This window comes from Onychostruthus taczanowskii, unplaced genomic scaffold (assembly GCF_017590055.1).
Source record: "Onychostruthus taczanowskii isolate IOZ18803 unplaced genomic scaffold, ASM1759005v1 scaffold30, whole genome shotgun sequence".
NCBI lineage: Eukaryota > Metazoa > Chordata > Aves > Passeriformes > Passeridae > Onychostruthus > Onychostruthus taczanowskii.
Window position 1 is genome coordinate 2,731,262 of NW_024500350.1, and position 27,976 is coordinate 2,759,237.

A 27,976-nucleotide genomic window follows, 5' to 3' on the forward strand; every position below is an offset into this window, starting at 1 on the left:
CGGGGCCATGGCGGCGGCGCGGGGCTGGCCGCGGAAGGTGGCGGCTGTCGCTGGGGCGCTGCCCGGCGGGGGCGGCCCGAGACGAGCACCGGGACCGGTCCCAGAAACGGCCGCCCCCGCCACAGCCGCGCTCTACGTGCACGTGAGCGGGGACACGGGAGGGACCCCGGGGCTTGCGGGGCAGTCACGGGTGTGCACACGTGGGGACACACGGGGGTCCTGGGGCTTGTACACCTTGAGGAGCACGAGGCTGGCGCGGGTGGAAGGTGGATGTGGCTCCTTGGGGCTCACATACACGTGGGTGCATGTGGGACACCGCGGCTTACACACATCGGGGGGAGCCCAGCCTTGGAACATGTCATGGGGCTAGAAGTCAGGGGTCCCCGAGCCGTGCACATGAAGGGTCACACCTGTGGCTCGTGTGCCTTGTGGGGCATGTGGGGGGCACTGAGGTCCATGCACTGGGCTGGGGGGTGTTCCCCCTCAAAACTGAGTGGCTGGGGGTGAGGGCATGGTGCCCACACGGCCCGTGCCCGCAGTGGCCCTACTGCCGCAAGCGCTGCTCCTACTGCAACTTCAACACGTTCGTGGTGCCGGCCGTGGACGAGGCGGCCGTGCGCGCCTGCCTGGTGCGGGAGGCACAGACCCTGCTCCGCCTCAGCCAGGTGCACAGGTGGGTGTTCGGGGTGGGCTCATGGAGTGCTGGGCCCTTCCGTGCCCACCTGCAGCTTCCCACCCTCTGCCCTACAGCATCACCTCCGTCTTCTTCGGCGGGGGCACCCCCAGCCTGGCGAGCCCCGGCACTGTTGCGGCAGTGTTGGAGGCTGTGGCGGGGGCTGCCCACCTTCCTGCTGGTGCTGAGGTCACGCTGGAGGCCAACCCCAGCTCCACCAGCGCATCTGCCCTTGCCGGCTTCAGGGCAGCTGGGGTCAACCGCCTCTCCATCGGCGTCCAGGTGAGAGGGGCTCTCCCTTCCGCAGCCACCGCAGCCCCCCGTGACCCCATTGTCACCCAGCCGCCCGTGACCCCACTGTCACCCAGCTGCCCGTGCCCCCACTGTCACCCAGCCCCCCGTGCCCCCATTGTCACCCAGCCCCCCGTGACCCCATTGTCACCCAGCCGCCCGTGCCCCCATTGTCACCGTGCTCCCTCCGCAGTCGCTGGATGACGCCGAGCTGAGGATGCTGGGCCGGGAGCACACAGCGGCGGAGGCACGGAAGGCTGTGGAAGCAGCTCGGGGGCTCTTCCCTGGCCGAACCTCCATCGACCTCCTGTTTGGGTTGCCGGGACAGAGCCGGGACGCCTGGGCCGAGCGGCTGGAGGCGGCCCTGGGGCTCTGTGACGACCACATCTCCCTGTACCAGTTGACTCTGGAGCGGGGCACGGCGCTGGCAGCACAGGTCAGGGACGGGGCCCTGCCCGCACCCCCCCAGGATCTGCTGGCTGACATGTACCAGACTGCCCGGAATGTGCTGGTGGCCACCAGCTTCCGCCACTATGAGGTCTCCAATTTTGCACGGAAGGTGGGATGCCCCCCATGCTGTGTCCCGCAATGTTATGCTGATCCCCCAGCAGGCTCAGCCGCTCTCCTCACCCCAGGACTCTCCCCCAGGGCGCCCTCAGCACCCACAACCTCTCGTACTGGCGGGCTGAGCAGTACATCGGTGTGGGGCCAGGTAAGGGGGTGATGGGGGGCCAGTGTGGGGGGGAACGTGTGGCCATGTGCCCTGTGAGCTCTGTTGTCCCCCTACTGGGCTGCTGCAGGGGCACATGGGCGCTTCGTGCTGCGGGGTGAGGGCGGCTGCCGCCGGGAAGCCCGTGTCCAGACCCTGGAGCCTGTCGCCTGGATGCGGGAGGTGCAGAGCCAGGGGCACGGCACCAGGAGTCGGGTGGTGCTGAGCCCGCTGGAGCAGTGAGTACTGGGGTCCCCCACCGTGCCCCCTCCCTGTCTGTGCTGCCCCACAGCTCTCTGTGTCCCCACAGGCTGGAGGAGCTGCTCACCCTGGGACTGCGCACGGATGAAGGCATCACACACGAGGTGAGGAGCCACCTGTGGGGACACCCCACATCGACCCAATGCTAATCATAGAATGGTTTGGATTGGGTGGTGCCTTAAAGCCCATCTTGTTCCACCTCCTGCCGTGGGCAGGGACATCTTCCTCTAGAGCAGGTTGCTGTGAGCCCTGTCAAACCTGGCCTTGAACATTCCCGGGGATGTGGCATCCACAGCTTCTCTGGGCAACCTGTGTCAGGGCCTCGCCACCCTCACAGGAGAATTTCTTCCCAATATCTAATCCAAATCTGCCCTTTCCATCCATCCCTTTTCCTGTCACTCCATTCCCTTCTCCAAAGCCCCTCTTCAGCTCTCCTGCAGCCCCTTTGGGCACTGGGATGCCGATTCCCCATCACTAACATCCTTCTCTTGCCCTGGGCACACAGCGCTGGGGGCACTTCTCCCCCCAGCTCAGCCTGCAGGCCGTGTTCGGGGAGCCGGGGGAGGCTCAGGCACTGCAGCAGCAGGGCTGGCTTGTCCTGGACAGTGGGTGAGCCCCGGGGAGCTGTGGGCAGGGCCGGGGGGCTCCCTGGGGCACCGGGTCTCACCATCGCCTCTTTCCCAGCGGCCTGCGGTGCACCTGGGCCGGCCTGGCCGTGCTGGACTCGCTGCTGCCCGACCTGCTCTGGCAGCTGCACCGGCTGCTGGGCGCTGCCCAGGGCCCACCGAGGGGGACCCCGGCGGAGGAACGAGCCGGTGGCGGGGGCGCGAGGGCCACAATGGATAATAATGGCTAATAAACCACAGGAGCAGTGTGCTGGCTGAGGGTGTTGTGGCAGGGGCGCTGCTCGGCGGGAGGTGTTACTGCACGGTAGGCCCCTGTATCCCGGTGTTCCGGGTGTCCTGAGGCCCGGTGTCCCGGCGCCCTGGTGTTCCTAGTCGCACAGAGTTCCGTGTCCCCGGTGTCCCGAAGTCCCAGTATCCTCAGTGTCCTGGTATCCCCGGCCGTGGCGCAGCAATACGGCGCATGCGCATGGCGCGCCCCGCCCGGTTGAGCGGTGCTGCGGAGCGCCAGCAGGGGGCGGTGCGCCGCGCGGCCTGTCGCTCCCTGTCGCTCCCTGTCGCGGCCTGTCGTTCCTTGTCGCTCCCTGTCGCGGCCTGCGGCGGGGCCGGGCCCGGGGCCGGTGGCAGGGACATGGCGTCGCGGCGGGGGAGTCGGTCTCGGAACCGGAGTCCTCCTGGTACGGCCGCGAGCAGGGCGCGGCTCGGCAGCGGGCAGCCCGGCCACGCCAGGCCGGGCCGGGTCTGAGGCCTCGGCGGGGCCGCGGTGGAAGCGGCCGGAGCCAGCCCCTTCCCCAGCCAGTGTCCTCCTGTCATTGTGATTTTCTGTTTTTAAAAGCAGCAGGTTCCGCAGGTTGAGGGGGAGCGGTCCCTGGTGGGATCCCCCGAGCTTGGCCTCGCCCGGCTCTGCCCGGGTTTGGTGTTTCAGAGCTGTTGTGCCACTGAGCAGCTTTTGAAACCCAGTGCTTTGTTATCCGAGTCGTGCTGGGTGAGCGCAGGCAATCTGTGTGCAGATTGTACTTGCAGCTGGAGCTGGAAACTTCCCAGGAATGTGTTGTTCCACCTGCAGGGATCTGTATTTATTTGCATTTATCTTACCGTTGTCTTTCATCTGAATAAAGTGAGACAGTTCGCTCTTACTTGACCCACTTTGGTCTTTGCAGCTTCTCAGAGGTTCATTCTTTCAATTACAAGAAATGCTGAATTTAATTGTTTGTTGCAACCTTAAAGAGAAATAATCCCAAAGCATAGTTCAGCTGGAAATCATTAACCAGCCTGAGAGGAATATGGTTCTTTTTGGGAGACTGAAGAAGTCTCTTCATCTGTTTTTTAGGCAAGAAGGAAAAGTCTTTTGAACGACTCTCTTTAACAATTGAAGAGCCTGAGCCTGAGCCTGTTCCATATGTTCTCCAACGACAAGACTTCCAGGCACTTGAAATTAAAGAGGAGGACCTGGAGAAAGTATGGATGAGTATTTTTACTGCTAGAAACAGCTGCCTTAACTGACACTCTCCGTTTAACAGAGGGTGCTGCCCATTTGCTTTAGCCAAAACTCACTCCTGCAGCTGAGTTCTCATGCCATTTTGTCTGTCAGGTTTTTTATCATGATAAGATGTCAGCTCATCAGGTTCAGTTGCTAAACATAAAGGATTATAAGTGCCTATACAGTCCTTTCAAATGGAAGGATAAGTCATCTTCAAAATTACATCTTCAACTTTCTGATCTAATAAGACTTGTAAGTTGTTTAGTAGCTCTCATGCCTTTCCTTCCAAAACTCAGATCACAGTGTGCGAGTGGAAGCATTTGAGTGACACAGCAGCAGAATTCTCTTGTGGAAAGTGATATAAAACTCTCCTTTTGTGCCCCTGTTATAAACCAAGAGGAGTAAGACAGTAACTGTGTTGGTATCTGCACAGCTGTGTAAGGTGTCTTGTAGGGGAAGAATCATAGAAGGTTTGTCTTGGAAAGAACCTTAGAACTCATCTATTTCCCCCCTCTGCCATGGGCAGGGACACCTTCTACTATCCCAGGTCGTTCCAACCCCCATCCAGCCTGGCCTTGGACACTCCAGGGATGGGGCAGCCACAGCTGCTCTGGGCACCCTGTGCCAGGGCCTCACTGCCTTCACAGGGAAGAATTTCTTCTAATGTGTAATCTCAACCTGCTCTTCTACGTTGAATCCATTCCCATTCCATTCCATGTCCATGTGAAAATTCCCTATCCAGGACTCACAGGACCCTTACAGGAAGTGTACTGATATGACTCCTGTGCATATTCTAAAAGGATCAGATGGAATAAAGGTCAGTGTGTACTAACTGCACTGTGGCTGTTTACTTCCTGAAGCTCCATGCTCCACGCCTTGCCTATGGTGCTGGGAGAATTCCAGTTCGGAGGAATTACCTTGTCCGAAAATACCGACCCAAGGAGGTGGCACATCTCGTGGCACATCCTGTTCCCCCCAAGGCACCCAGAGGACCACTGACTTTTCCTGGTAGGCTTCAACTTCACATCTTACCTCTGGGTTTTGGTTTTGCTAAGCCAAACTTTAGTGACCTGGCTCTGGGGTTGGCTATTTTTATATGTGTGTTGTAGGACCAAGACAGTTTGATGATGGCTGTGAAGAGATCCTCCCTCATCACATTTTGGGAAGTCTCCAGGAGTTAAGGATGGAAGCCTTGGCCAAAAGAAACACTCAGGTTCGTTTGCAGAGTTGGGAAAATGGTGCTGCATAGCACTTTTCCAGAGGTAGAGTGTGGTGCCTGCAGTACCTTTCGATGCTTTCCAGCACCTATCGGGAGCAGGGCAGGCCTGAGGTGTGGTTTTCCCAGCCTCGTCACACTTTGGGGGAGGGGTTGCCTTTGGAGAAACTGCACCAGCAGGTTTTTGGAGTCCTGTGTGCAGGACCAGGTCATGGAGGGAACGATTACACAGGCTTCCTCTTCCCTATGTGCCCTGCTGATGGTGTCAGGGAAGAGCTGGTGTTGCAGCAATGCCATTGCTGGAGTCTCATTACTCAGATAAATACTTGCATTGTATCTGAGTGTGTCCCCACTGCCCTGGTTTCCTTCCTCTCAGATTGCTAATGTAACAGTGCTGTCAATCTGAAGAATTCTTCTCTCCTCCCCTCTCCCATTCCTGTTTTGGTGTGCATGGAGAGGTTCATTTAATGTTTCATTTCTCATCAGCTAGCAGATGCTATTAAGGTTCCTCATCCAGATGTTACTGCAGCAGCTTTAGAAGAGGACCATGGAGAAGAGAAGAAAGAAAAGTCACATCAGGCCCAACTAGCAGAGCACAAAGCTTTCCAGAACTGGAGCCATCATATGGCAATGAGGAAAAAGCAGGAGAAACACCTAGGAGGTGAGAAAAGCTAAGGAGGTCTCATTCTGTGAAATTCTGTGTGCAGGTGGAGGAGTTTGATGTCCCCACCCCAAATCGCAGCAGTCACTGCCCACCAGGGTTAATCCTATTGCCATTGCAGTCTGAGTCCATGTTCTCAGAGCTCCCACACTGCTCATGGTGTTGGCTCTGGATGTGGTGGGAGGGTGAGCTGGTGGCTGTGGTTGAGGAGAGGGCAGTGGATTTGGCAGGGAACAGTGTAAGTGGGTTACAGGTGAACAATAACAGTGGCAAAGGGTGTGCCCAGAAGCGCAGCGCCAATGATGTGATGTTTTTTATTTACAGAAATTCTTCACAAGCCAGAGAATGAACTGCTGATGAACATGTCAGACAATTACAGGCAAATCCAGGAAGAACGTGACCTCATTGACCGGAGTCTCCCTGCCCTGTTTCCTGGAAAGGTGAGAGCCCCACTTCTCGTGTGTCCTGATTGTGCTGCTCTTGCGACAAAGCACAGACACTGTTCTAAGTAAGTCTCTGAAGTGCTGTCAGGAGATGTTTATCAAAGCCACTCAGCTTGGTGTCTGAGCAGAGCTTTCAGGGACATGAAAAATAAAAACCTGAATTGTGCTAGCCATACCAGCTAGGGGAAAGTGGTGATGAGCAAGTGGCATTTCTTGATTCTCACCAAACACTTTTGTGCCCTGGGAAGTGGCATGGGAACATGTCACAATTGCTGTTCCAGGGGCAGAAAGATCTGGTAGCTTCAGGCTTGGATTTTAGTGATTGCCATGGAGAAAAGGGCATGGGTAAGGCAGGAGGGTTATGGGAGTATCATGTTAAAATTATTTTCTCACATTTATAGCACTATGAAAGAATTTGCATTTGTGTGAAGCTTTATTTTAATAACATTCAACCTTCACGTGCACTAGGTAGAAGAAAGTTCTTTTGTCTTTGACAGCAGCCTGATAGAAATTTTGGCTTCCTCTGCAGAAATGGATAATTCATAGACTTTTAAAATGCTCATATAGTCAGGGTTAGACCTCTTCATTTTAGCTTCAGGTGCCTCTGAAAATAGCAGGTAGCTGCACAACTATCCACAACAATCAGTGGGAGCCTTCTTTCCCACCCTAGGGATACCGAGTGGGAAGTGAGTTCTGGAGCCTTCCTGAGCAAATTGGGGATGATCTCACCGGGCTGACTCTGACCCTGACCCGGACAGAACGTGGGCACCCAGAACCACTCACTCATGTGGGGAAGCCCCGAACCATCCAGAGGGAAACAGGTAAGGGAACACTCAGAGAGGTGATTCCAAAGAAATGGGGCACAAGTGTGGAGAAACAGCTCCTTCCCTGTTGATCCTCCACTTTAAACCACTACAAGGCCAAAGTTTGGCAGAGAATGAAATTTGATTAGGCGTGTGGGTGTGTAGAGAGTGAGCTCTTGTATTGGTATTTCCACAGGTCTGAAGCCTCCAAAGAAGATTCCTTACCACGTAAACTGGGATAAGAGTCTTTTCCTGAAACATCGGCGGCAGGAGCTAAAATCTCTCCTAGAGGAGCTGGGCTTTTATAAGCCGGTAAGACCAGAGGAACAAGGACGTTCTTTGTGTCTCTTGTCAGGTGCTGTAGAGTAACAAAATTGTCAGGAGTTGGATCTGAAAAAAGCATTAGGTAACTCAAACTTGGTCCCAGAGTGTTTTTCGTGGAAGTTCCCACATTTCCAAAGGGCCACACCTATGAAAGAGTTGTCTGACCTCCTGAAGTGCTGCATGGAGTGATCTAGGGGCCTCAGAAGAGATCCCAAACCAGCAGCATGCAGCTTCCAGGACCTAGGCAAAGACAAACCTGCCAAGTACTGGTGCAGAACTTTGATTTAGTGCTGTGGGCCAGAGGGAAGAGATCTTTACCCATGGGGAAGACACACTGAAATAATCTCCTGAAGGCAGGTGGCCCCTCCTCCTACAAACAGAGCAAACCTCACTTTTTTTGTCTTTGAAACCTGTCTCTGAGGATGAGAAATGTGTGAAGGACATTGCTAGTGGGGGATACAGTCATCTAGGATTCTTGGGAATCTCAGAATTTGGTTCTTACCCATGTCCCTTGAGCATTCTTCAGATGCCTCTAAAAGCCATTGTAGAAGCAAGATATCACAACTTCACTTTACTTGGCTGAGTTGGTGCATTTGTCTGGTGTTTTAATGTCCTTTCTATGTAAAAGAGCAGCTGTGAGTTGGTAATTTCTGTGTGTGTCCAGGATCTGGAAGGACTGGAGGTGATTGGGAAAGGGCAGCCTTTCACATCTGTCTCAGCTGAGGCTTTTCTACATACCACCATTTCTGAAGAGATTGAGATCCTGTAAGTTCTACTTCATAGCATACTTCATGGCAAAATAAAGAGTTTTGGGTGTGCACCACCAGTCTGTGAGGATATCCTTAGCTGTTCTTATCCAGGATGGAGAAAGTCTCCACTGGGACACAATAAAAAGCATATTCTTATATTATAATCACCAGATCTAGGTGCCTTTGTGCCTTGTGTCTAAGGAGCAAGAATCAGAGAAGAGTTTTGTTGAGGCTCTTCTTCCAGTCTGCACTCTGTGCAGCTTCAGAGCTTAGATCAGGCAGGGTGGGATTCTACTCTCAATTACTTCAATTTGATTATGTTTTTCTAGCCTTCCATCATTACTTTCCTAGTTTTCCCTGTCCTGTCCATTTGTAACAGGCACACCCTAAGGGCCTCTTGTCCTTTTTCACTCATGTACTTAGACAGGTCTCATTCTTTAATATTCTGGCTGTCCTGTCCTCCTTGCCAGTGACATGTAGCTAGATGGGTTCACCACATCTGCAGGGCTCTGTCCCTAAAGAGATTACTGTGTGAGAAAATATTAAATGGGGTTATTTCTTACAGGGTCTTTTAAATCATCCCTGGTTCTCCCCTCTCTGGAAGTGAATTTCACTCCATGAAAATGCTGGCTTTTGTTTTCTTTAGGAGTGACCCCTTAGGTGACTCCTTCACTGTGGTTCCAGAAGCTGAAAAGGTTCCATCTTTAGTTTTCTGTGGCCAGCCTGCTCGTTGGATCAAGGGCATCACTGCTTGCAGGGTAATTGTGAGATTTTAATTGTTTAGTCAAGCTAAGCCTATTTGAGCTCCCAAGTCACAGTTGTACAATAAGTGTCACTCCAAGGCCAGAGAATGGGGGACTTATTCTGAACACAGTAGTGTATCATTATGTTTGCTCCAGAGAGATCTAGGAACAGAAGGGCTCTGGTTGTGGTGTGTGGTTCAGATTCCTAGGCTTTCTCTGTATAATGGCCACTTCTTTGGACTTGTCTTACAAGTTCTACCAAGGCTCAACCCCTTATTTGAGCTATGATTTCATGCAAGATAAATCCTACCAGATAGAGTAGAAATTGTTATCTTTTTCCTCTTCCTTGTAGGAGGAAATTGGTATTGCTGCCCGGCTCACCTTTGAGACTCTGGCTAGTGAGAAGGCTGAAAGCTTCCTGACAGTGACCAATGATGGCATAGCTTCCATTTGGTACAACTGGATGAGGCTTCCCCAGCAGATCCCCTCCAGAGAAACCAAGGGGAGGAGAGGGCCCTGCTTTTACTTTGATACCAGGCCAGGTATGAGACCTGCTGGTCTCCAAGACCTTTGTACCTCAAACATAGAGCAGGAATTTGGGAGTTGCCTGGGATGTGGAGTCTGACTAATGGCAGAGCACTGCTGGGTGATTTCTTCTGAGGAAGCCAACCTGAGTGTCAGTGCTGACTCATCCCAAAAGAGCTGTGCAAGGCAGATCCCTCTCCTTGAACTTAAAGGAAAGGAGGCTGCTTCTGCTCTGAGTGTAAATGGGTGGAATATTGAGAAGTGAATAATTTTCTGGTGGCAAACGGGTCATAATCTTCTGGAGAGAAAACTGAGCTTGCTGTAGGAGAGTGCAATGGAAATAATGCCAGTTCAGGAACATAGGGGCTGAGAGTAAATCTGGAAGGAGAATGAACTTGCATAGCTGGATGAAGTGTGATAACCAGCTAAACTATGGGGAAAGAGTCTCCTAGAGAGATAAGGACACTTGGGGTGGTGTTGGAAAAGGGTCAGGCTAACCAGGTGCCTTCTTGCACACCAATGCATTTTCTCTCTTATTTCAGGTGTAATTTTGCCTGGAGAAACTCGGACGTTTTCTTTTATTTTCAAGTCAGAGAGAGCAGGCATTTTCAGTGAGCCCTGGGAATTTAGGACACATCCTCTGTTATTAGGAGGAGCTCTGCTTCAGGTGACCCTTTGGGGAATTGCTGTGTATGAGGATAAACTGGCTGACTTCAGAGAGAAATTGGAGGTAACCAAGCATGTAGCTGGGTAACTGAGCTTTGAACTTTATATGCAAATAGAGGATAAGGGTGGGAGTGGACAACATGGTATTTTTATTGTTGTGCAATCATTGCTGAGAGTGAGACTTACAGAATATCTGCACAAACTTGAGCAGGTTTGCTAAATGACATGAGGAACTCTGCAGTCTATTGTAATGTTGTTACTAAAGACATGACTGTGGCTCCTAAGTGTTCACACTGGTCCTTTAAAGAATTAAATTTCTGTTGGTAATTAATTCCATTATTTACTTAGCAGGAAGGAGATTGACTGCTGTACACTATGATAGCAGTTAAGGTATAAATTGAAAATTACACTATGCTTTGAAAAGTATAGTTTGGGGGCAGGATTTGTAGAGTTTATTTGAAAAGCTGTTGGAAGTATTGCTCTGCTCAGCGGGGTTTGCAGTTGTTCATGTCCTTGTAACTCTGTATAATGAATAGTGTGGTTACAGGTGGGATTGAGTTTGTGTGTTTGCATAGGGAATGGGGACTCACACATGCTGTTCTTGTTGTGGTGCCTCAGAATGAGCTGGCTGCTCGAGAAGGTGCTTCTATAGTGAAAGAAAGCCTGAATGAACTTCTTGACCAAATTCGGACCCCCGAATGCACCCCATCTCCTGTGGATGCCTGTGTCACAGAGGAAGAGCTGTTCCACAGGAAAAATCCCGAGGTGATGTTTGCTGTTGGATGGACTGCACAACTGAAATAAGTGGGGAGGGCAGACCCATGGGGCTACTGCATCCCTGGGATTCTGGAGCTGGCAGAGTCTGCCACGGGGGCTTTAACAGTTGGGTTTGAAGAGGGAAGGTGCAGCTCATGTTTACCTTTTCCCCCATTGTCACAGTTGCATTATCAACATCAAGTGATAAAGCAGCTGCATAAACTATGGAGACAGCACCTGACTGTGCCTTCAGGCTTGGAGGAGGAAGTGCCCTTGGACCAGAGGAGCACTGCAGAAGGCATGGAGTACCATGGGAGCACCTTGGAGCCTCCCTCTGTCCAGAGCAGCACTACTGAGTCCCCACATGGGAAGCATGCATTACAGGATGCTCCAAGGGAAAAGAGCATTGAGGAGGAAGAAGCAGGTCCTTCAGGATGGAACCTTTCCATTGAGGACTTTAAACAGGTGGTCACCTCTGTTCCCACAAGCTGATGGTGTGTTAATTCCCCTACAAACAGCCCAGCCTGCCCCAGTGTGAGCCCACCTAAAGGGCTGCTGCCAATCTGCTGGGAGTTTGCCAGATTTACGATGTGTGTTGGCTCTGCTGACCACACCCTCAGTGCTCTTGTAAAGAGATTCCCAAGAGAGGCTTTGTGGGCTGTTGTGTGAAGAAGAAAAGAGAAGCACACAATATAATAGATATTTTAAGCTCTTCCCCTGTTAGCTTTCTGTCATCCCAGGACTGAATGTGGGGGCAGGCTGGGCTTACAGCCTCCTGTGGCTCCCCCAAGGGCTCTTCTCCTTGGAGAGCCCTTCCTATTCATCAGAGAACTAAGGGGGCACTCATGACAGGCTGTGGATAAAGTACAGACCTCCTTAGATTAAAGCAAGAGTGCTTTGGATTCTGTCAGTGGTTTTTCTGTAGTGCTCTCTTGGAAATCTCTCTGTTGTTTTTATAACTGAGCTTTACTAGGGAGCCTTCTAGCTTGGTAGAATCCCTGTTTCCCAGAACACCTGAAGTTGCAAAGGGACTTAATATCTGTCTGATGAGGGGATCTGGGTTTGTTCTGCAAATCTTGGGTACCTTGGACATATCCTAGCTGTGTAGGAAGCCCCATCTGGGTGTGTAAGTGCCCAGTGCAGCCTGGTTTCAGACTGGTGTCCAGGAAGAGAGCTGTGGGCTGCTCCACTGAGCTCAGGGACTGGGAATAAGACTGAGAAGTGTTCCACAGCTCCTGTGAATTTTCTCTCACAGGCTATAATGTCAATCTCTGGGGAGGAGCAGCGGGAAGAAGCACTGACCCAGCTCAATAAGGCAGCTCTGGAGCTGTGTGTTGAACAGAGGCCAACTCAGTCAGACCTTCTGTATCCACTCTGGTGGGTTACCTTTGCAAAGAAAAGCTTGTGAAAAGATTGTGTGATCAACAGCCTCAGCAAGCTCTCTTGCAAGTGTTGTGATTCAGAGTGCACATAATTATATGAGGTCTAGAAGTCATCTTTACACTCTGGTTTTTTATAGCTTAATTGTAGCAGCTGTCTAGGACCCAAATGTCTTTTTTTTTTTTTTCCTGGAGATAAGTTTAGAATATTAAATGTATGTAATTTTGGAGAGTGTACAAGATTATTTCTGGCAAGATTATTCCAGTCTGTATTTATGAAACCTTTGGGTATTTTCTGTACCCTTTTACTCAGATAACTGTCTCCTCCCTCATACAGTCACTCTGTTCTTTGCTCAGGCTTTCAGACTGTAAACATATCAACAGCTTTGAGTTGCTTCTGAATTAGAAGGATGCAGGTTCCTCTTGGTAAACACAGAGCAGGTTGATTTTCCACTGTGTGTCATGTTGAGGAGCAGACCTAGTTTCACAGTGATGTTTATGGGTTCCTGGGAGCCTGTTGATTTGCAAACCATTGAGACCTCGGAGGGCTCTAACATGAGGAAAGCAATTTAGCATCCCCCTGCACAGATATTCAGGCAGTGGGTGCTGTTTTGTTAGTTTAGTTGCACAGGGCAGCTGTCAACTGTAAGTGCCTTCACTTCTGGGCACAGGGTCAAACAAGGTGGCAGTTCCTGCACTGGCTCCCTTCTCATCCTGACCATTTTCTCAGCCTCCAGCTGTGGCGTGGAGCAATTGATGACTTGGTGTGTCACTCTCTGAGGCTGAGATCTGTGCTTGGTTTGATTAAGAAGGACGCCTATGCAGAAACAGGTAAATGGTAGTTTTAGCACAGCAACTGCTTTCTGTGGCCTGTTGGAGATGCAGAAAACCATGATGAATTTGAACTGTCAATTTCAACATGTCTCCCTGAGGAAGAAGCATCAGGAAAAAAACTGGCAGATTGTATGACAGTAACAATACTAATTGGGATCTGTGGTTTGACATCAGCAAAAAAACATCCCCACAAAAAAACCCTTTTAATTCAGCTAGGTCTAGCCATGGTTTTCACACAGACTGACCCAGCAAATACTGCCTCAATGAGACCTCTTCATTCCTTATTTAAACAAAGAAGTCTTCAAGGTATTGTTTTTCAGTGCAGTACATCTCAGATTAATAAAAAGAGGAGAATATACTGCAAAAGTAACACATTCCCACTGTGCTAGTGCGGTGGGATGGATTTTCTGGATGTGTGGATGCTTTTGGTTAATTGAAATCCTTTCTTTTGTAGAGGAAGTAAAGCAAGGAGGAGCAAAAAAAGGAGGAAGGGAAGACAAAATATTTGCTAAGAAAGAAGAGAAAAAGGATAAAGAAGGCAAAAAAAGTAGAGGGACATCAGGGAAGGAGAAGGTGGTAGGTGTTGGGATGTCTGGTGAACCCTGAGTGCTGGGGACAGTGTGATCATCCTGAGGTTGTGTATCCTGGGTTTGAGCTCATTTCCAACCCAGTGAAAGAGGTGCTGCTGCTGGGAGATGGATCTTGAAGCTGAGCAGTGTCCTGACCTGTGTCCGTTTTTTCCTTGTCCCTGATTAGGATCATTCAGGCAGCAGAAAGCTGAAAGGTTCCATTTCTGTGCACGATATGAAAGGGGGAGCAGAGTCCATCAAAGGAAGAGGTGAGAAGCAGAAGGTGAAAGAGGAAGCTGCAACTACAGTTGGGGCAGAACCTGTTCAGGAGGACTCTATTTTACTTGCAAGATACCGGGAAAAGCTCTACATTGAAGTGAGTCTCACCAAAGCTTGTATCATTGTCTTGGTTTTGTTCTTTTCTTGTAAGGCACACTGAGGCTTAGGGGGAGAAGCAAACATTTTGTTATACTCAGAAAACTGGCAGACATGTGTCCCTTGTGCTGCAGCAAGGTAAGTGTGAAATCCAAATTAATTTGTTTCAGCCTGGAATCTGTTAGCAGAAATGCAGCCATCACACAGCCACATGCGGGACTTCTATCTGGGATGTCTTTAGCATTGCTTGCAGACTCTGGAGGGATCAGCTGAATTAATTTTACCTTGGATAATGTTAAACACACTTCATAGCCAGGGAAGTTATTACTGGAGCTCTGTCAGCAGCAGGCTCCCATTTCTATGTGGTTGTGTGTGTGCCCATATGAAAATGTACCTCAGAAACCATCTCTGTCAATCTCAGCCTCAGGATTTCCTCACGTATTTTCACTGCAGCTGCCTTTGAATTTCTGCAGGTTTACAGGCTGCTGGATTCAATGGTGAGCAAAATGGTGTCTTTATTTGAGGATCTGAAGCAGTAACATGCTCTGAAGTGGGAGTGAAGCCCTTTGTATGTAGAAATAGACTTGCTTTTAAAAAAATAAAATAAATAACCATATTTACACAGATGGAGTGGAGATTCTTCTTTCTCAAGTGATTCAGTGGTTACAAATACCGGGCTGCCTCTTTTCTGACACACTGTGATGTGAGACTATTGCTAGATCATCTGTTACTGCTACAGATGATGCTTGCCAAGAGAGACAAGGCAAGAAGGATCACCACTTCAGAAAACATTAAGACTGGAAAATACTGGTATTTCTGCTAAAGGAGAATTTAAAAGTGCTAGTTAACATGAGGTATATTCTTTGTGTCTTGATTGTGCTTTGCTAGTAAGTGAGTGAGCAGGATGTACTCATGAATACTGGTACCAGGAGAGCAGACAAATCCATCCTGGGTTTTATCATATTTTTGGCATCTTGTCCAGTCTTGCCTTGGGACTTGCTGACAGGAGGCTTCTCTGAGGCATTCTGGATCCCAGTAAAAACACTGTCCCAAGGGATTTGCCACCCTGCCTGGTTTTGCAGTCACAGATTTCCTTCTTGTGCTGATCTTGCCATCTCTTTCCATTGAGCTCCAGGTACCCACGCCCCATTCTGAGCCAGGTTTTACATTCTTCCTTCTAAGACTAATCACTCTTAAATGAGTGAAATTTGTGCTATAAAAGTTGTGAGCCATGCTAAGTCCTCATGTTAGAGCCACCCCTCCTGTCTGTCCATCTGCCTGTGTGTCAGGGCTCATCACCATTTTCCATTTGTGCATCACTGCTGGAATGGGGCTTTTTGTGGAGGCATCCCAGGCCTGAGTGTGGCACACTGGACTTGAAACAGGTTCTCGAGGCAGAGTGAGCTCTGTGTGGGGTCTGTCTTGGCCTGGTGTCACTAAGTGCCACCTTCCTGCTAAAGTAGCTGGACAGCATTCCCCAGAAAGGCTTTGGCCCTGTAGAGCAGTGACATCAGTGTAGATCATTAATTGGGGATGGTGATCCCACTGGAGTTCTTAAGCAGCAGATGCCTATCCATGCTCAGCATAGCTCAGCCATGAGCTCAGTGGCTCCAGGTGTGCCTCTTGGGCACATGCCCCTGTCCTTGGGCTAGCACACAGCTTGCAGCTGCACATGTAGTGTGAAATGACTGCTCCTTGTGCTGCATTGGTGTCTTCTGCTTTCTCATTTTAACTCCTGTGCTGTCCCTGGGGAGAGGATCTATTTCTCCCCTTGGCTCCAAGCAATACCATGGCAAAGCACAGCTTGTTTTTTTCACTGGCCAGGTGAGGCTCCTCATCTTTTGAGATGTTTTCTCATAGTGGGGTGTGGGGAGGCATTTTGGCTTCTGTAGCAGCAGGAGCCTCCTCTGGCTCAGTGGGCACAGACCCACAAAGGGAATGTCTCTGCTCAGCATTCCTGGAGTGAGAATTTCAGCAACATTTTGAGAATTAGGAGGAAAAAGGCCTGAAGTTGGGGTGTGTCTCACAGGCTCTGACAATAGCTCCTGCCTCCCTGGAGATGATTATCAGCTTTGTGAATTTGCCCAACTCAAACTGCTCAAGCCATCTGTTTCTAGGAGAGAGGGAGTCTGCATGTTCTAGAGGCAACGTGATTGTCAGAGAGGCAGGAATCCTTTCATTTGGTAGTTTTACCTTAAAGGAAGGCGAAGCCCATCCATGTCTCCATGGATCCATATCTTCAGTCGATTGAAACTAGGCTCCATGTGTTCATCTACCCACAGGAAAATCTGTTAATACAACACGGGGTAGATGAAAGTTTTACATCAGTCACGTACAATGGAAGAATGTCCTGTGCTGGCATCTTCCCCTTCCAGGGAGGAGACTGGTAGCAGAGGGCAGGTGGGCGGCATAAAAGTTCTGCAAAGGAGAACAAACCTGTGAATCGTCTAATTTCTTGTCATAATTTTTTGTCATAAATATTGCCAGTGCCTCTTCCAGCCTTGGACAAGAGTGTCCTCAGGGGACAAGGTACAAGGAGCATGCAGGAAGGGATGTGCTGGGCCAACACTGTGGTACCCTGCTGTCTGGCTGCTGCAGCTTTTTGTGAGCCAGCTGCTTTTTTTTTTTTTTTTTTCCTTTTGCATTGATTTGTGGAAGTAACAGAACAGGAACTGCAGTGGAGTTAGAGGTGGTTTCCACAGAGTAGCTTTAGAAACATATACCTCTTATTTACAGGCCTAGAGTGAGATGTGGGCTCTGTCCTTAGCAACAAGACCCTCAGGGCTGCCAACCCTGCACTCTGCAGGATACTGTCAGGCTGAGTCCTTGCGGCCAGGCAAGGAAATTATTCTTTCTCCTCTCCCAAGCGTGGGCATTATTTGTATTAGTGTTAATGATTTGTGTTGTGTTTGCTAAATAACCAAGGTGAGAAACCGTCCTGGCCTTGGGAGTTGCATTCCAAACCCATCACGTGAGTGGGGCCTGAAGACACCATCACCACCAGTGAGGATGGGAAGAGGGGGAATTGCAGGCAAATGCAGCAAGCAGAAGATGACAGTATGTTTCCAATGGCAGAGGGGATCTGGGTGAGTGGCCAGGCCCTGCTGAGGGCAAGCAGTGCTTTGCTGGGTCCTACACCCATGGTGGGGTTTTGGAATCCCCAGCAAAGAAGCCCCACATTTGTACAGCTCCAAAAACACCTCCTGGGATGTTCTCCTCATGGAGAGGTTCACTTTGCTTATAAAAAAATCACTGCCTGAAGAAAGGCAAGCTGTCTACTTCACCATCTGACACAGTGAAGCAGGAGCATTGGGAATGGAGGAAGAGGAAAGCTTGGAGCTTGGGCTGCCGTGAAGAATGCCTGCCACTTCCTGAGCTGGGATGTTCTCTGGGCTGACCTGCAGAGGGTTTGGATGCTGGATATGCTCTTTTCCCTCACTGTACCTGGGAATGGGATGAGATGCTTATTCAGCCTGCACGGCCAGGGCCTGCTGGGAATGTCAGGCTGCTGAGATCTGCAAAGCCCCCAGGGACACATGGCCTCCCCCGAGACCTAAGGCAGGACCCTGGGGCGAGAGGGATCTCAGCTCAGCACTCTGTGTGGCTAGTGGAAGCAGCAGCAGGAAGGCACGACCCCCCTCCCACCCCGGATGTCTCAGCACCCCTGAGATGTTTTCCATCGTGAAAAATGTCAGTGATATTAAAAAGATTATATCTATCCATAATACTTGAAGGGCTGTCAGTGATTAAAATGGAAGGCAGAGGCCGAGAGAGAGGGGGTGGCATTGAAATGATCGAGAGACATGACTTATTTTGTCATGTCATCTGATGCCTCCCTCTCTTCCCCCAGCCAGGCTCCGGGAGCTGTTCAGAGCAGGGGAAGAACCCGCTCCAAATTTAGATCCTAGCAAAATAAAGAAATAAAAAAATAATTTAAAGAACCCAAATTGCGAGTGTGGCCTTGGGTAGCAGAGAGGGAGCTGTGTGGTGGGGAGGGTCGACATCCCTCGGAGGTTCTTCCGCGCCCGGGGACGTGGATTTCTGTCTAAAAATAATGGGGGGGGGGGGGGGGGGAAAAAAAAAGAAAAAGGAATACAGGCGCGCAGGCAGCAGCGAGCAGCGCCTGGCTGGCTGCCAGAGAAGGGGCAGTGACTGAGCATTTACAGCATCCCCGCCTCCCGCATGCGGCGGGGCAGGGGCTCGGCGCCGCATCCCCCGCGGCCGGTACCGCACCGCGCTGCGCCGCACAGCACCGGGGGGGCCTGAGCGCCTCTGCCGGTGCCCGGGCGGCCCCGAAGGGGTTAAGCCGGGACCTGCCGCCGGGACCTGCCCAGCCAGCCCGGCAACTCGGCGGCGCGCAGCAGGAGCGGGCGGCTGCGGCCGCCTCCAGCCCGCGCTCACCGGCGGCGGCACCGGCGGCAGCACCGCGCAGGTAAGCGGGGCTGCGCGCCCCTGGCACCGGACTGCGCCGGGGGGGAGGAGGAGGAAGGTTCTGGACGCTGGAGCATCGCGGGCTGCGGGAGATGCCGGGCCCCGGCGGGCAGCCCGGTGCCGGGACGCCTCCCGGGCCAGGCTCGGGCCCCAGCTGCGGCTGCGGGAGCGGGGCCGGTGCGGGAGCCGGCGGCGCGGCGGAGGGCGCTGCGGGGGCCGCTCCGTGCTGTTTCCCCCATAGCAGTCGCTGCTCTTCTCAGCCCTGCACTTGATTAAGGATGGAGCTGTAAATCCCCCTCCCGGCCTCCCTCCCCTCGCCGGCCCCTTTTGCCCCTCCTGCATCCCCCCCGTCCCTGCCGCTCCCCCTCCAGGCCGTTCCTCCTCGCCCCCTCGCCGCTCCCGCGTCGCCCTCGCAGCCCCCCGCGCCGGCCCGCGGGCGATGGGGACCTAGCCCCGCAGCCGTGTCCTTCTCCCACCTGGCCACTCTTGGTCAAGGTCACTGCAGTAATTCCATATGAGCTGCTGGGTGCTGCCGCCTTATCTCCCACACGGCTTCTGTTTCACTCCCTTTATATTCCAGGGAGGGGGGGGATGATACTGTGTTTGATAAACCCACAGCTCTAAACGCCGCTGGCAGCTCCAGCCTTGATTACGTTCCTCTCATCCCTGCCCCAGCCCATGTTTCCCATCTCTTTCCATTCAGACTTCCCAGGCCATCTCATGGTGGGCAAAGTCCAGCTGGGGTCAGGTTTCTGGCCAGGATGAGCAATGCCGGGAGCCTGTCACTGGACCTTGGGGTTTGTCCAGTTAGGAAACCTGTTGGAGGCAGAAGGAACCATCCTGCCTCCTCGGACTGCCAATGTGCTTGCTGGTGCTTTCCAGGCTGGTGGCACCTTTGGAGAATGTGACTTTATCTCCACCTGGGTGTTGGTGGAAAGCAGAGCATGGAGCCAAGTCCTGGAGGACTTTGCTGTGTTGCTGCCCTTGTCCTGGAGGCGTTTCCGTGCCAGGCGGGCAGTGGCCTGGCCGACTGCACCATGGGCTCACCCGGCGGGATCCAAAGGCCACGCTGACGGGCTGCATTGCGAAAGGAATGGTGCAGGGAACCGACTCGAGAGAAACTTTGTCCACCCGCGAGCGTGGTGGTGCCAGGCTCCTCTCTGACTCACGGGAGATGTTGCTGGTGGAGCTGTGGGGCGCCTGGCTGCTGGCCCACAGGAGCAGGAGGTGCTGGACTGGTCGCGCGGGTTGTGTGGGACTGTGGTGGGTGCCGTGCATGGCTTGTGGGCACATCAGCACAGCCCTGGCCCAGCTCCAGTGGGATGGAGTGGTATCCTGAGCTGGGAGAGGGCTGGATGTGGTGCAGCAGCTGCAGTCCAGGGAGGTACTGGAACCCGAGGTGGATGATGAAATGGACACTGATAACCGCTGTCTGCAGACTGCTGTGTTGGGGGGAGATATTCCTCTGCTCGCATGTGTTATCTTGGATAGGGAAAAATTACCAGTGAGTTTTGTCACAGCTGCCGTGAGGGCTCTGGGAGCAGCTCAGCTCCCCAGTCCTGCAGTGCAGCCCTGCCGAGAGCAAGGCAGCCTTCTGCCTCTCCCTCAGCTTGGCTCCCTGATAAAATGAGGGTGAACAGTGTCTTCTCACCATGCAGGGACAAGGTGAGGATTTAGGACCAGCATGGAGCAGGGCACAGGGTTGTGACGGGCTCATGTGAGGACAGGTCCAGACTGCCCCACGTCACTGCATCTGTGTCAGTGCGGCGCATCCCAAGGACAGGCATTGCCCGTGGGGAGGTACCAGGGCAGCTCCTGGCCATGCCAACCCCTGCAGCCCCTCTGTCTAGGTCCAGAGGAGGCTCAGACAGCTCAGGATTTTGGTGAGAGGGGCATTGCATTATCCATCCTGCTGGCTAACCTGGCACTGGCTGTTAGCACCCTGAATTCGCCAGCCACTCGAGGGAGCAAAATTACCGAATTTGCTGGGAAAACCTGCCTGAGCAGCTGCCAGCACTAGTGAGTCGTTACAGGCTCTGACTCATGACGAGGTTTTGGGTTTGCACGATGCAGCCTTGACAGCACTGAGAGCCTTGGGCTGACAACTGGGACAAGCAGGGCTCCGTGCAGCTGCAGTAGTGCATCTGGGTGTACAGGGGAATTCCTGGCTGCACAAGGACTGGGAGGGTCTGAAATCAAGTTTGCCAGGACAGTGGAGCTGAGACAGACAGGATCTGGAGGAGGGAGCTGCCATTTTCAGATGATTACTTTTAGAAACAGAAGTGCAGGGTAGAATCTCAAATGTTGCTGAATCCAGAGCCAAAACTTGTGGTGGCTCGGCAATTCTGGGTATCATTTACCATGAGATTTCTTTTCCCCTTGAGCATCCTGTGTGTCTGAGTTGGTGAGTCGTGGCAGCCTGGCAGGGTGCTCCTGATGCCCCTATGATGGTCACATCCACCTTGAGAAATGTCCCTGGTGCCAGTGGAGGACTCTGGGAGTGGGTCTTGGTGGTTGGGGTGATGCTGAGATCTCTGTGTCACTGTTCCCTGCTGCAGGTGCTGGTGAGGCTGTGGCCGTGCTCACTCATCCCTTCTCCACTGTTCCTGCCTGCCACCAGCAGGTCTCCAGCACCACACAGCCATGACAACCTCGGCGCTGCGTCGGCAGGTGAAGAACATCGTGCACAACTACTCAGAGGCAGAGATCAAGGTGCGGGAGGCCACCTCCAATGATCCCTGGGGTCCTCCCAGCTCCCTGATGTCAGAGATCGCCGACCTCACCTTCAACACAGTGGCTTTCGCTGAGGTCATGGGCATGATCTGGCGGCGGCTGAACGACAGCGGCAAGAACTGGCGTCACGTCTACAAAGCCCTCACCCTCCTGGACTACCTCATCAAAACCGGCTCCGAGAAGGTGACCCACCAGTGCCGGGAGAACCTCTACACCATCCAGACGCTGAAGGACTTCCAGTACGTGGACCGTGACGGCAAGGACCAGGGCATCAACATCCGGGAGAAGGTGAAGCAGGTGATGGCGCTGCTGAAGGACGAGGAGCGGCTGAAGCAGGAACGGGCGCATGCGCTGCAGACCAAGGAGCGCATGGCCCTGGAGGGCATGGGCAGTGGCAGCCACCAGGTCACCTACGGCCGCCGGGCATCACCCTACGGTGAAGATTACAGCCGGGCACGGGGCTCACCCTCCTCATTCAACTGTGAGTGTTACTGGTGGCTCACGCGGGCTCTCTCAGGGGAGGCAGGTGTTGCATTTGGTTTGCACCTGCTTGGTGCCCGTCATTCTTCTGCGTCTTTTGGGATGGTGGTGGTGAAGCCCATCCTGCAGCACAGGGCAGAGATTTGGCTGGGCCAGTGGTGGACCCCAGCAGCAGTGGCAGCTGGTGGTGCCTCCAGCCTTAAACTCATGGCTTGTTCAAGGTAGGGAGCTATAATGCATGGGTACATCTCCTGGGGAGGCTGGGCATTGGGATGGAGGCCTAGAGACTGGTGATGTGCTTCCCAAAATACCTCAGTCCTGATGCCACTCCTTCCTCTTTTCCTCTTTTATCTCCCAGCATCATCCTCATCCCCACGGTTTGCCTCTGACCTGGAGCAAGCGCGGCCCCAGACGACAGGAGAGGAGGAGCTGCAGCTGCAGCTGGCACTGGCCATGAGTCGGGAGGAGGCAGAGAAGGTAGAGTGGCCCTGCCTGTCCTGGGGTGTGAGGCACCTCCCTTACCTTGCCTTGTCTGTGAACACAGTGGGTCAGTTCCCTGGGGAGAGGCAGGATTTTGGGGGCTGCCTGAGGCTGGTGCATGTACCTGCAACTGCACCAGGCTCCTCGCATTGTGTCTGGCACCCAAAATCACCAGCGGGCAGATGGAGACGTGGGCTGCCCCTGCTCCCTGTTCTCATATTAGAGAGGACAGCACCAGGCTGGGATCTGTCCAGCCTCCCAGACCCTAGGGTGAACTTGGGGGGTCTTCTGGATTTACCCCAAAGCCCACGCTCCCAACCTGGCTGCCCTCCTCTGCCGAGGACTTTTGGTCTAAGCTCCCCCATTCCTCTTGCCTACCCACAGAGGTTTAGGAGGCAAAGCCTTGCCCACCAGTTTGTGTGGGTGCAGGGCCAGCAGCATCTCCAGGGCTGGGGGCTCACTGCACATAGGTGCTCCCTCCCACTGTCTGGTCCTTTGAAACTGGGCTAGAAGGAGCCCTGGGAAACAGCCCCAGGAGGAATCAAGCAAGTGCGATATTGTGCCCAGTGTGAAGCCACCTCAGGCTGTCCCTTCTCCTGTCTGCTGGCCCCTTTTCCACCAAGAATGGATTATTTCCTCACCAGCAACCAGCTAGCACGGTGTGCATGAGCCTGTGGGTACAGCCAGTACACAAAATCAGAGGGACATGGGGACCAAGGAGCTGCATGGCTGGACTGGTGGGCATCCCCTGGAGCTGGCACCCAGCACCATGAGCTCAGTCCTGCCAGGGCAGGGGATGTGCTCTGGAGATGGTGCTTGTTGCTGCCAGTCTTTCCTGCCCAATTGAGGCTCTTTTGGAGGCAGGGTGTATATCCCTATTTTTGTCCTGGAATTTGAGTATTTATAGCCTCCTCACACTGCTCCAATGAGCACTGAAGAAACACTCTCTGGAAAGTGTTGCCTTTTTGTTGGAGCCCATCTGGGCTGCACAGTCATGTGCACACATTTATGGGTGTCAACACACATACACCCCTATCAGGGTACCCATTCCCAGCTCCCATGAGTCCCCACACTGCTGGAAAAGTGTCATGGGGCAGTGATCAGGGCCACCATGGTGGTACAGGGACAGCCTCTCCCCAAAGTCCTCTCCTCAAGTCTAGGTGTGGGGCTGCGAAAAGTGTCATGGGGCAGTGATCAGGGCCACCATGGTGGTACAGGGACAGCCTCTCCCCAAAGTCTACGCAGGTCTAGGTGTGGGGCTGGCAGAAATCCCAAACTGAGGCTGGTCAGTGTCACAAATCATCTTCCCCAGAAGGCTGCCAGGGCAAGGGGATGTCTTACTCATCTCCTCTCCTTCACTGACTGCATCAGGGTCCCCAAAACCTCCCAGGGAAGATGCTGACTGCCTAATTTAGCATCATCCCAGCCTTAATCCAGCAGCAGGTGATGGGATTGGGGAAGGAGCTGGGTGGGGGCTGCAGGGAACCTGAGCAGGAGCTGGTTAGGGAGCACAGGGACGCTGGGCTGGGGGTCTGCAGGCAAGGCGCCTAATTTAGCATCATCCCAGCCTTAATCCAGCAGCAGGTGATGGGATTGGGGAAGGAGCTGGGGGGGGGCTGCAGGGACCTGAGCAGGAGCTGTCAGAGAGCACAGGGACGCTGTGCTGGGGGTCTGCAAACAAGGGCAGCTGGATGGGCACAGATGCTGTGCAGGCAGGCAGGGGGCCACTGGAATGGCAGTGGCAAGGAGAAGGACAACCTCCAAGCAGTCCTGCGACTTGAGGGCAAGCTGAAATGTCACCCAATTTCCTCTGTTGCCAGAAGCCACTTCCTCCACTTTCCAGTACAGACGAAGAAAGGCAATTGCAGCTCGCGCTCGCGCTGAGCAAAGAGGAGCACGAGAAGGTACCTGTGTCCTGCAGTCCTGGCGCTCCGCTCTCCTTGCACTTGGTCTTCTCTCTGTGGCACTGGAGCCCCAAACATCACCTCGCTCCGATGCCCGCTTTGCTTTCGCTGCTCCGGGCTGTCTGCTGAGTGCTCTCCTGGGGGGCTCGGCCCCGGAGGAGCTGTCTGCTCAGATGCTGGGACTTTGTGGGTGGCAGCTCCTGTGCTGGGTGTGTCTCCTGGAGAAGGTGCTGTGTGTAGGGTTGCTGAGCTCACAGCCATCCCTTGTCCCCACAGGAAGTGAGGACCTGGCAAGGGGAGAACTCCCTGCAGCAGAGACCTGTGGAGGAGACTGCCCCAGGCAGGGACGAAGAGCAAGAAGAAGATAAGATGAAGAAAAGCCAGGTACAGCACTGGAGGCTGGGTGGCCACACGGGTGATCCTGCAGGTCTGCCCCAGGCTCCTCTCACCTCTTTATTCCCTTCCTGTCTGCAGTCCTCTATTCTGGAGCTGGCAGATATATTCGGGCCGGCGCCAGCCCCCTCCAGCCACACGTCTGCTGACCCATGGGATATGACAGGTGAGGACAACTTGCGGGCTGCCAAAATTTGGGACAGTGGCAAAAAGTTGTCCCTTGCCGCTGTTCCTCCCCAGCAGCTCAACAATGAGGACCTCTGTCTTCTTCTCCCTCTGGTGCCTACTCCATTACAGTCCCAGGTGGTAGTTCTGGAAGCCATTGGTCTCCTGGCCACATACCCACCACTCAGCATTCCTCTGTGCTCTGCATTGTTCCCCTCTCCCAGAGTTTCCCTTTTTTTCCAGATATGAAACCCAAAGTGGAGCCGGTGGCCTCTCCCTGGACCGGTGCAGCGGATCCCTGGGTGCCAGTCCCAGACCCTGGAGGGGACCCCCTCTCCCAGGCGAGCGCCTCATCCCAGCAAACCTCTGCTGGGCCCTGGGACTTTCCCCCCAGCACCACTGCAGCCTCTGACCCCTGGGGGAAGGCACCGATGTCTTCTGGCTTCCCTCCTGCAGACCCCTGGGGAACAGCATCCCCCCCAGCCCCCCAGGGCTCCAATTCTACACCAGCTCCTGACCCTTGGGCTGCTGTGCCTGAGCAGCCTCCAACCCCTGGTAAGAGGCTCAGTGGACCTTTTGGCTTTGCTGAGGATTGAGGACAGCCTTGACCATCACTACCCTCCTGCAAGTGGGCATCTCTGGGTTCTCCCCGCTTCTTCCTTCAACCAGCTCCCCAAGTACCCCCTCCCCTGACCCTCAGCAGGACCTCTGCTCATCCTTCAGCATCCTGAAGACTTCAAGGAACTTTTAGGCTTCATCTTTGTACAGAATAGGCTGCTTTAATTAACATGGCAGTTAATAGAGCCTTCTAATGGGAGCGGATGGCAGCCCCGCGCCCCTCCAGCAGCGGCGTGATGCTGTGTCCCATTAGTGATACTATTTTCTCAACCCAAATGACCCCTGTACACCCTGCCAGGACTAGACAGGACCGTTGCTGGTCACAGGTGCCATGCTGCAGATGGGCAAACAGTTGTAGGAGCAGCCTGTGTTTCAAAGCTCAATGTCACTCTCAGTTCCTCCTGGGTGTTTCCTCCAGCCCTGTGCAGGTCCTGCATGTGATGCCTCCAGTTTTGGTCCCTGGTGAGGGTTGCAGAACCTGGTCTGGGGGCCAGTGCTGATTGCTAAAGCATTCCTGCAGACCTGTCCCCTCCACCTGTCCCTGCTGGGGCTGGGAAAGGCACCTGCTTGTTACGGGGTAATGGCTGCATGCAGTAGGGGTGTCTTGGTCTGCAATGATCCCATGATCTAGCTCATCTAAGCCTTCCCCAGTGCACATTCCTGACCCCCACTCCCATGCACCACACTGCATCCCCTCTTCTCTATCTCCTTGCAGGCAGCCACCCCTGCCTCTCTCCTGCCCTTCCATCTTCTGCCTCCCACCTCCCTGCTTGCTCCCCTCCTTGAGTGTCCCCTCTTCCCCCCAGCTCCAGGGGGGAACGCTTTTGACCCGTTTGCAAAGCCGCCTGAGCCGCCGGAGCAGGAGCCCTCGCAGCCGCCCTCCTCGGCCAAGTCCAGCAGCCCTGTGGGTAAGAGCTGGGAGTGGGCAGGTGGTGACCTGTCCCTGCCTGTGGCAGGGAGGCAGTTCTAGGGCTAGCCAGCTTGTGTGTAGTTGCTTGCTGGTGTGACCAAATCTTGTTTCCATGGGCACGTGCTGTGGCCTGAGTCTGCCCCACAGCTGAGGGAGCAGCCCAAGTCTCTGTGTGTACCCATGTCCCTAACTCTGCTGTCTCCCATGGCGGCTTGGGGGATCCTTGGGGTGGCCAGTGCTGCAGGCTCAGCCCCACTGTGTCACGCTGTGACATGGGGGGAGATGTGTTCTCAGCCACCCTGTGCAGTGACAAGGGAGAATGCTGTCACCCTTGGTGTCTCCCAGCTGGCTCATGTGTCTCATCTCCCCTCCCTCCATCTCAGAGCCCGACCCCTTTGGCGACCTGTTCCCCAGCACCAGGCAGGATGGGGCAAAGAGCTTTGACCTTGCCAACCTGGCTGACTCCCTGCCTGAATCCGGCAAGGATCGGAAGGACTGTAAAACCCCCGAGGCCTTCCTTGGCCCTGCCGCCTCCTCCCTGGTCAACCTGGACTCCCTGGTCGCACCTACTCCGGCCTCCAAGACCCGCAACCCCTTTCTCTCGGGTAGGTGCCACAGGGCTGTTGGCCAGGGGTTTCCCTGTGCTGGACAGGTGGTGGGCGGGGGAGAAAGGAGGAGAACTGCTGGTTGCCTGGCTGTCCTGACATGTCCCATCTTCTCCTTGCCAGGTCTGAGCACGCCGTCCCCCACCAACCCCTTCAACCTCTCCGAGCAGCCCAAGCCGACGCTGAACCAGATGCGGACCAGCTCACCAGTGCCCGGGCTGCCCGCCGGCCACCCCGCCAACTCCATGACCTACAGCGCATCCCTGCCGCTGCCCCTCAGCAGCGTCCCCGCTGCCACCGCTGCCCTCCCCGCCTCCGCCAGTGCCTTTCCGCAGGCTGGCACCTTCCCCGAACTCCCCAGCACCTTGCCGCAGCCTTTACTGCCGCTGAGCGGCTCCCCGGCGCCGCCGTCCGCGCCCGGGGGGCTCAACCCCTTCCTCTGAACCCTCTGGACATCTGGACATGTGGACCCCCTCCCCATGGCTGTTACAATCCCCACGATCTTTCCTTCCACCAAGACTTGGGGGTCTGCTAAGCTGCACGGGAGGGTGCCCCCGCGCAGCCCCCTCCCCGTGCCCGCTATGGAGGGCAGCCAGCATGAGCCCCCGTGCTTGACGGGCAACAGGGGACCCCTTTCCCTGCGAGGGCCGGTGTGGGGGACCGCGGTGGGGCTGGCTGGGGGGGACAGCCAGCATGAGCCCCGGTGCTTGACGGGCAGGAGGGAACCCCCTTCCCCTGTGAGGGGCCACGGCGGAGGCCTTACGAAGGGCTGTGGTGCGGGGGCTCTGCTCAGTGGGCCGGGAGGGTGCACGGCGTCCGGCTGCTGGATGGACCCCCGGCGTGGTGGGGCTTTGCCCCAGAGCAGCGGGGATCTGGGGCAGCGCAGGGCCGGGGGCGGAAGCCGCGGGTCCTCCCACCCCACGGGGCTCGCCCTCCCTTGGCTGCTCCCCCTCACGCCCCGCCACCGCCCCCCGCCCGCTGCCGGGCGCCGCTGCGGGCGCGGGGGCGGCGGTGCTTGGGCGCTGCGATGGCGGCGGCGGCGGCTGCGGGTGCCCGTGCGACAATAAACTGCGCTGAGCGACCCAGTGTACGCCTGTGAGTGCCCCGTGCGACGGTAAACTGCGCTGAGTGACCACAGCGTGCGGCGCGGGGCGGTAACGGGGCGGGAGCGGAACCA

At 54.3% G+C, this 27,976-nt stretch overlaps 3 protein-coding genes across 13 annotated transcripts; all 3 read left to right on the forward strand.

Moving 5' to 3' along the window:
• The first annotated feature begins 6 nt into the window (after positions 1 to 6).
• RSAD1 (radical S-adenosyl methionine domain containing 1) lies at positions 7 to 2,808 on the forward strand. Of its 3 annotated transcripts, XM_041409350.1 has the most exons (9): positions 7 to 142; positions 540 to 673; positions 751 to 955; positions 1,158 to 1,523; positions 1,613 to 1,676; positions 1,765 to 1,912; positions 1,984 to 2,038; positions 2,440 to 2,543; positions 2,619 to 2,808. In XM_041409350.1, the coding sequence occupies exons 1-9, from the start codon at positions 8 to 10 to the stop codon at positions 2,788 to 2,790; spliced, it is 1,383 nt and encodes a 460-aa protein (XP_041265284.1). In that variant the 5' UTR covers position 7; the 3' UTR covers positions 2,791 to 2,808. The 3 variants fall into 3 exon arrangements, with proteins under 3 accessions (XP_041265284.1, XP_041265285.1, XP_041265283.1); XM_041409349.1 differs by lacking the exon at positions 7 to 142 and having other exon boundaries at positions 179 to 673; XM_041409351.1 differs by lacking the exons at positions 7 to 142; positions 2,440 to 2,543 and having other exon boundaries at positions 178 to 673.
• Positions 2,809 to 2,955: 147 nt separating this feature from the next.
• Positions 2,956 to 14,690, forward strand: LOC121338409 (MYCBP associated protein). 7 transcript variants are annotated; one of them, XR_005953030.1, is made up of 19 exons: positions 2,956 to 3,234; positions 3,888 to 4,015; positions 4,898 to 5,045; positions 5,147 to 5,250; positions 5,740 to 5,914; positions 6,239 to 6,354; positions 7,028 to 7,178; positions 7,357 to 7,472; positions 8,149 to 8,249; positions 8,880 to 8,991; positions 9,329 to 9,518; positions 10,044 to 10,231; positions 10,786 to 10,932; positions 11,107 to 11,388; positions 12,179 to 12,300; positions 13,033 to 13,133; positions 13,591 to 13,712; positions 13,893 to 14,218; positions 14,554 to 14,667. XR_005953030.1 is itself a non-coding variant. In XM_041409343.1 (19 exons), the coding sequence occupies exons 1-19, from the start codon at positions 3,021 to 3,023 to the stop codon at positions 14,617 to 14,619; spliced, it is 2,772 nt and encodes a 923-aa protein (XP_041265277.1). In that variant the 5' UTR covers positions 2,956 to 3,020; the 3' UTR covers positions 14,620 to 14,690. The 7 variants fall into 7 exon arrangements, 6 of the variants coding, with proteins under 6 accessions (XP_041265277.1, XP_041265280.1, XP_041265276.1 ...); XM_041409343.1 differs by having other exon boundaries at positions 13,893 to 14,081; positions 14,554 to 14,690; XM_041409346.1 differs by having other exon boundaries at positions 13,591 to 13,709; positions 13,893 to 14,081; positions 14,554 to 14,690.
• Positions 14,691 to 18,263: 3,573 nt separating this feature from the next.
• Positions 18,264 to 27,853, forward strand: EPN3 (epsin 3). Of its 3 annotated transcripts, none has more exons than XM_041409159.1 (10): positions 18,264 to 18,512; positions 21,070 to 21,725; positions 22,083 to 22,201; positions 24,025 to 24,108; positions 24,385 to 24,492; positions 24,583 to 24,667; positions 24,910 to 25,221; positions 26,091 to 26,192; positions 26,578 to 26,799; positions 26,923 to 27,853. In XM_041409159.1, the coding sequence occupies exons 2-10, from the start codon at positions 21,155 to 21,157 to the stop codon at positions 27,240 to 27,242; spliced, it is 1,923 nt and encodes a 640-aa protein (XP_041265093.1). In that variant the 5' UTR covers positions 18,264 to 18,512; positions 21,070 to 21,154; the 3' UTR covers positions 27,243 to 27,853. The 3 variants fall into 3 exon arrangements, with proteins under 3 accessions (XP_041265093.1, XP_041265095.1, XP_041265094.1); XM_041409160.1 differs by lacking the exon at positions 18,264 to 18,512 and adding an exon at positions 19,631 to 19,738; XM_041409161.1 differs by lacking the exon at positions 24,025 to 24,108.
• The last annotated feature ends 123 nt before the right edge of the window (positions 27,854 to 27,976 follow it).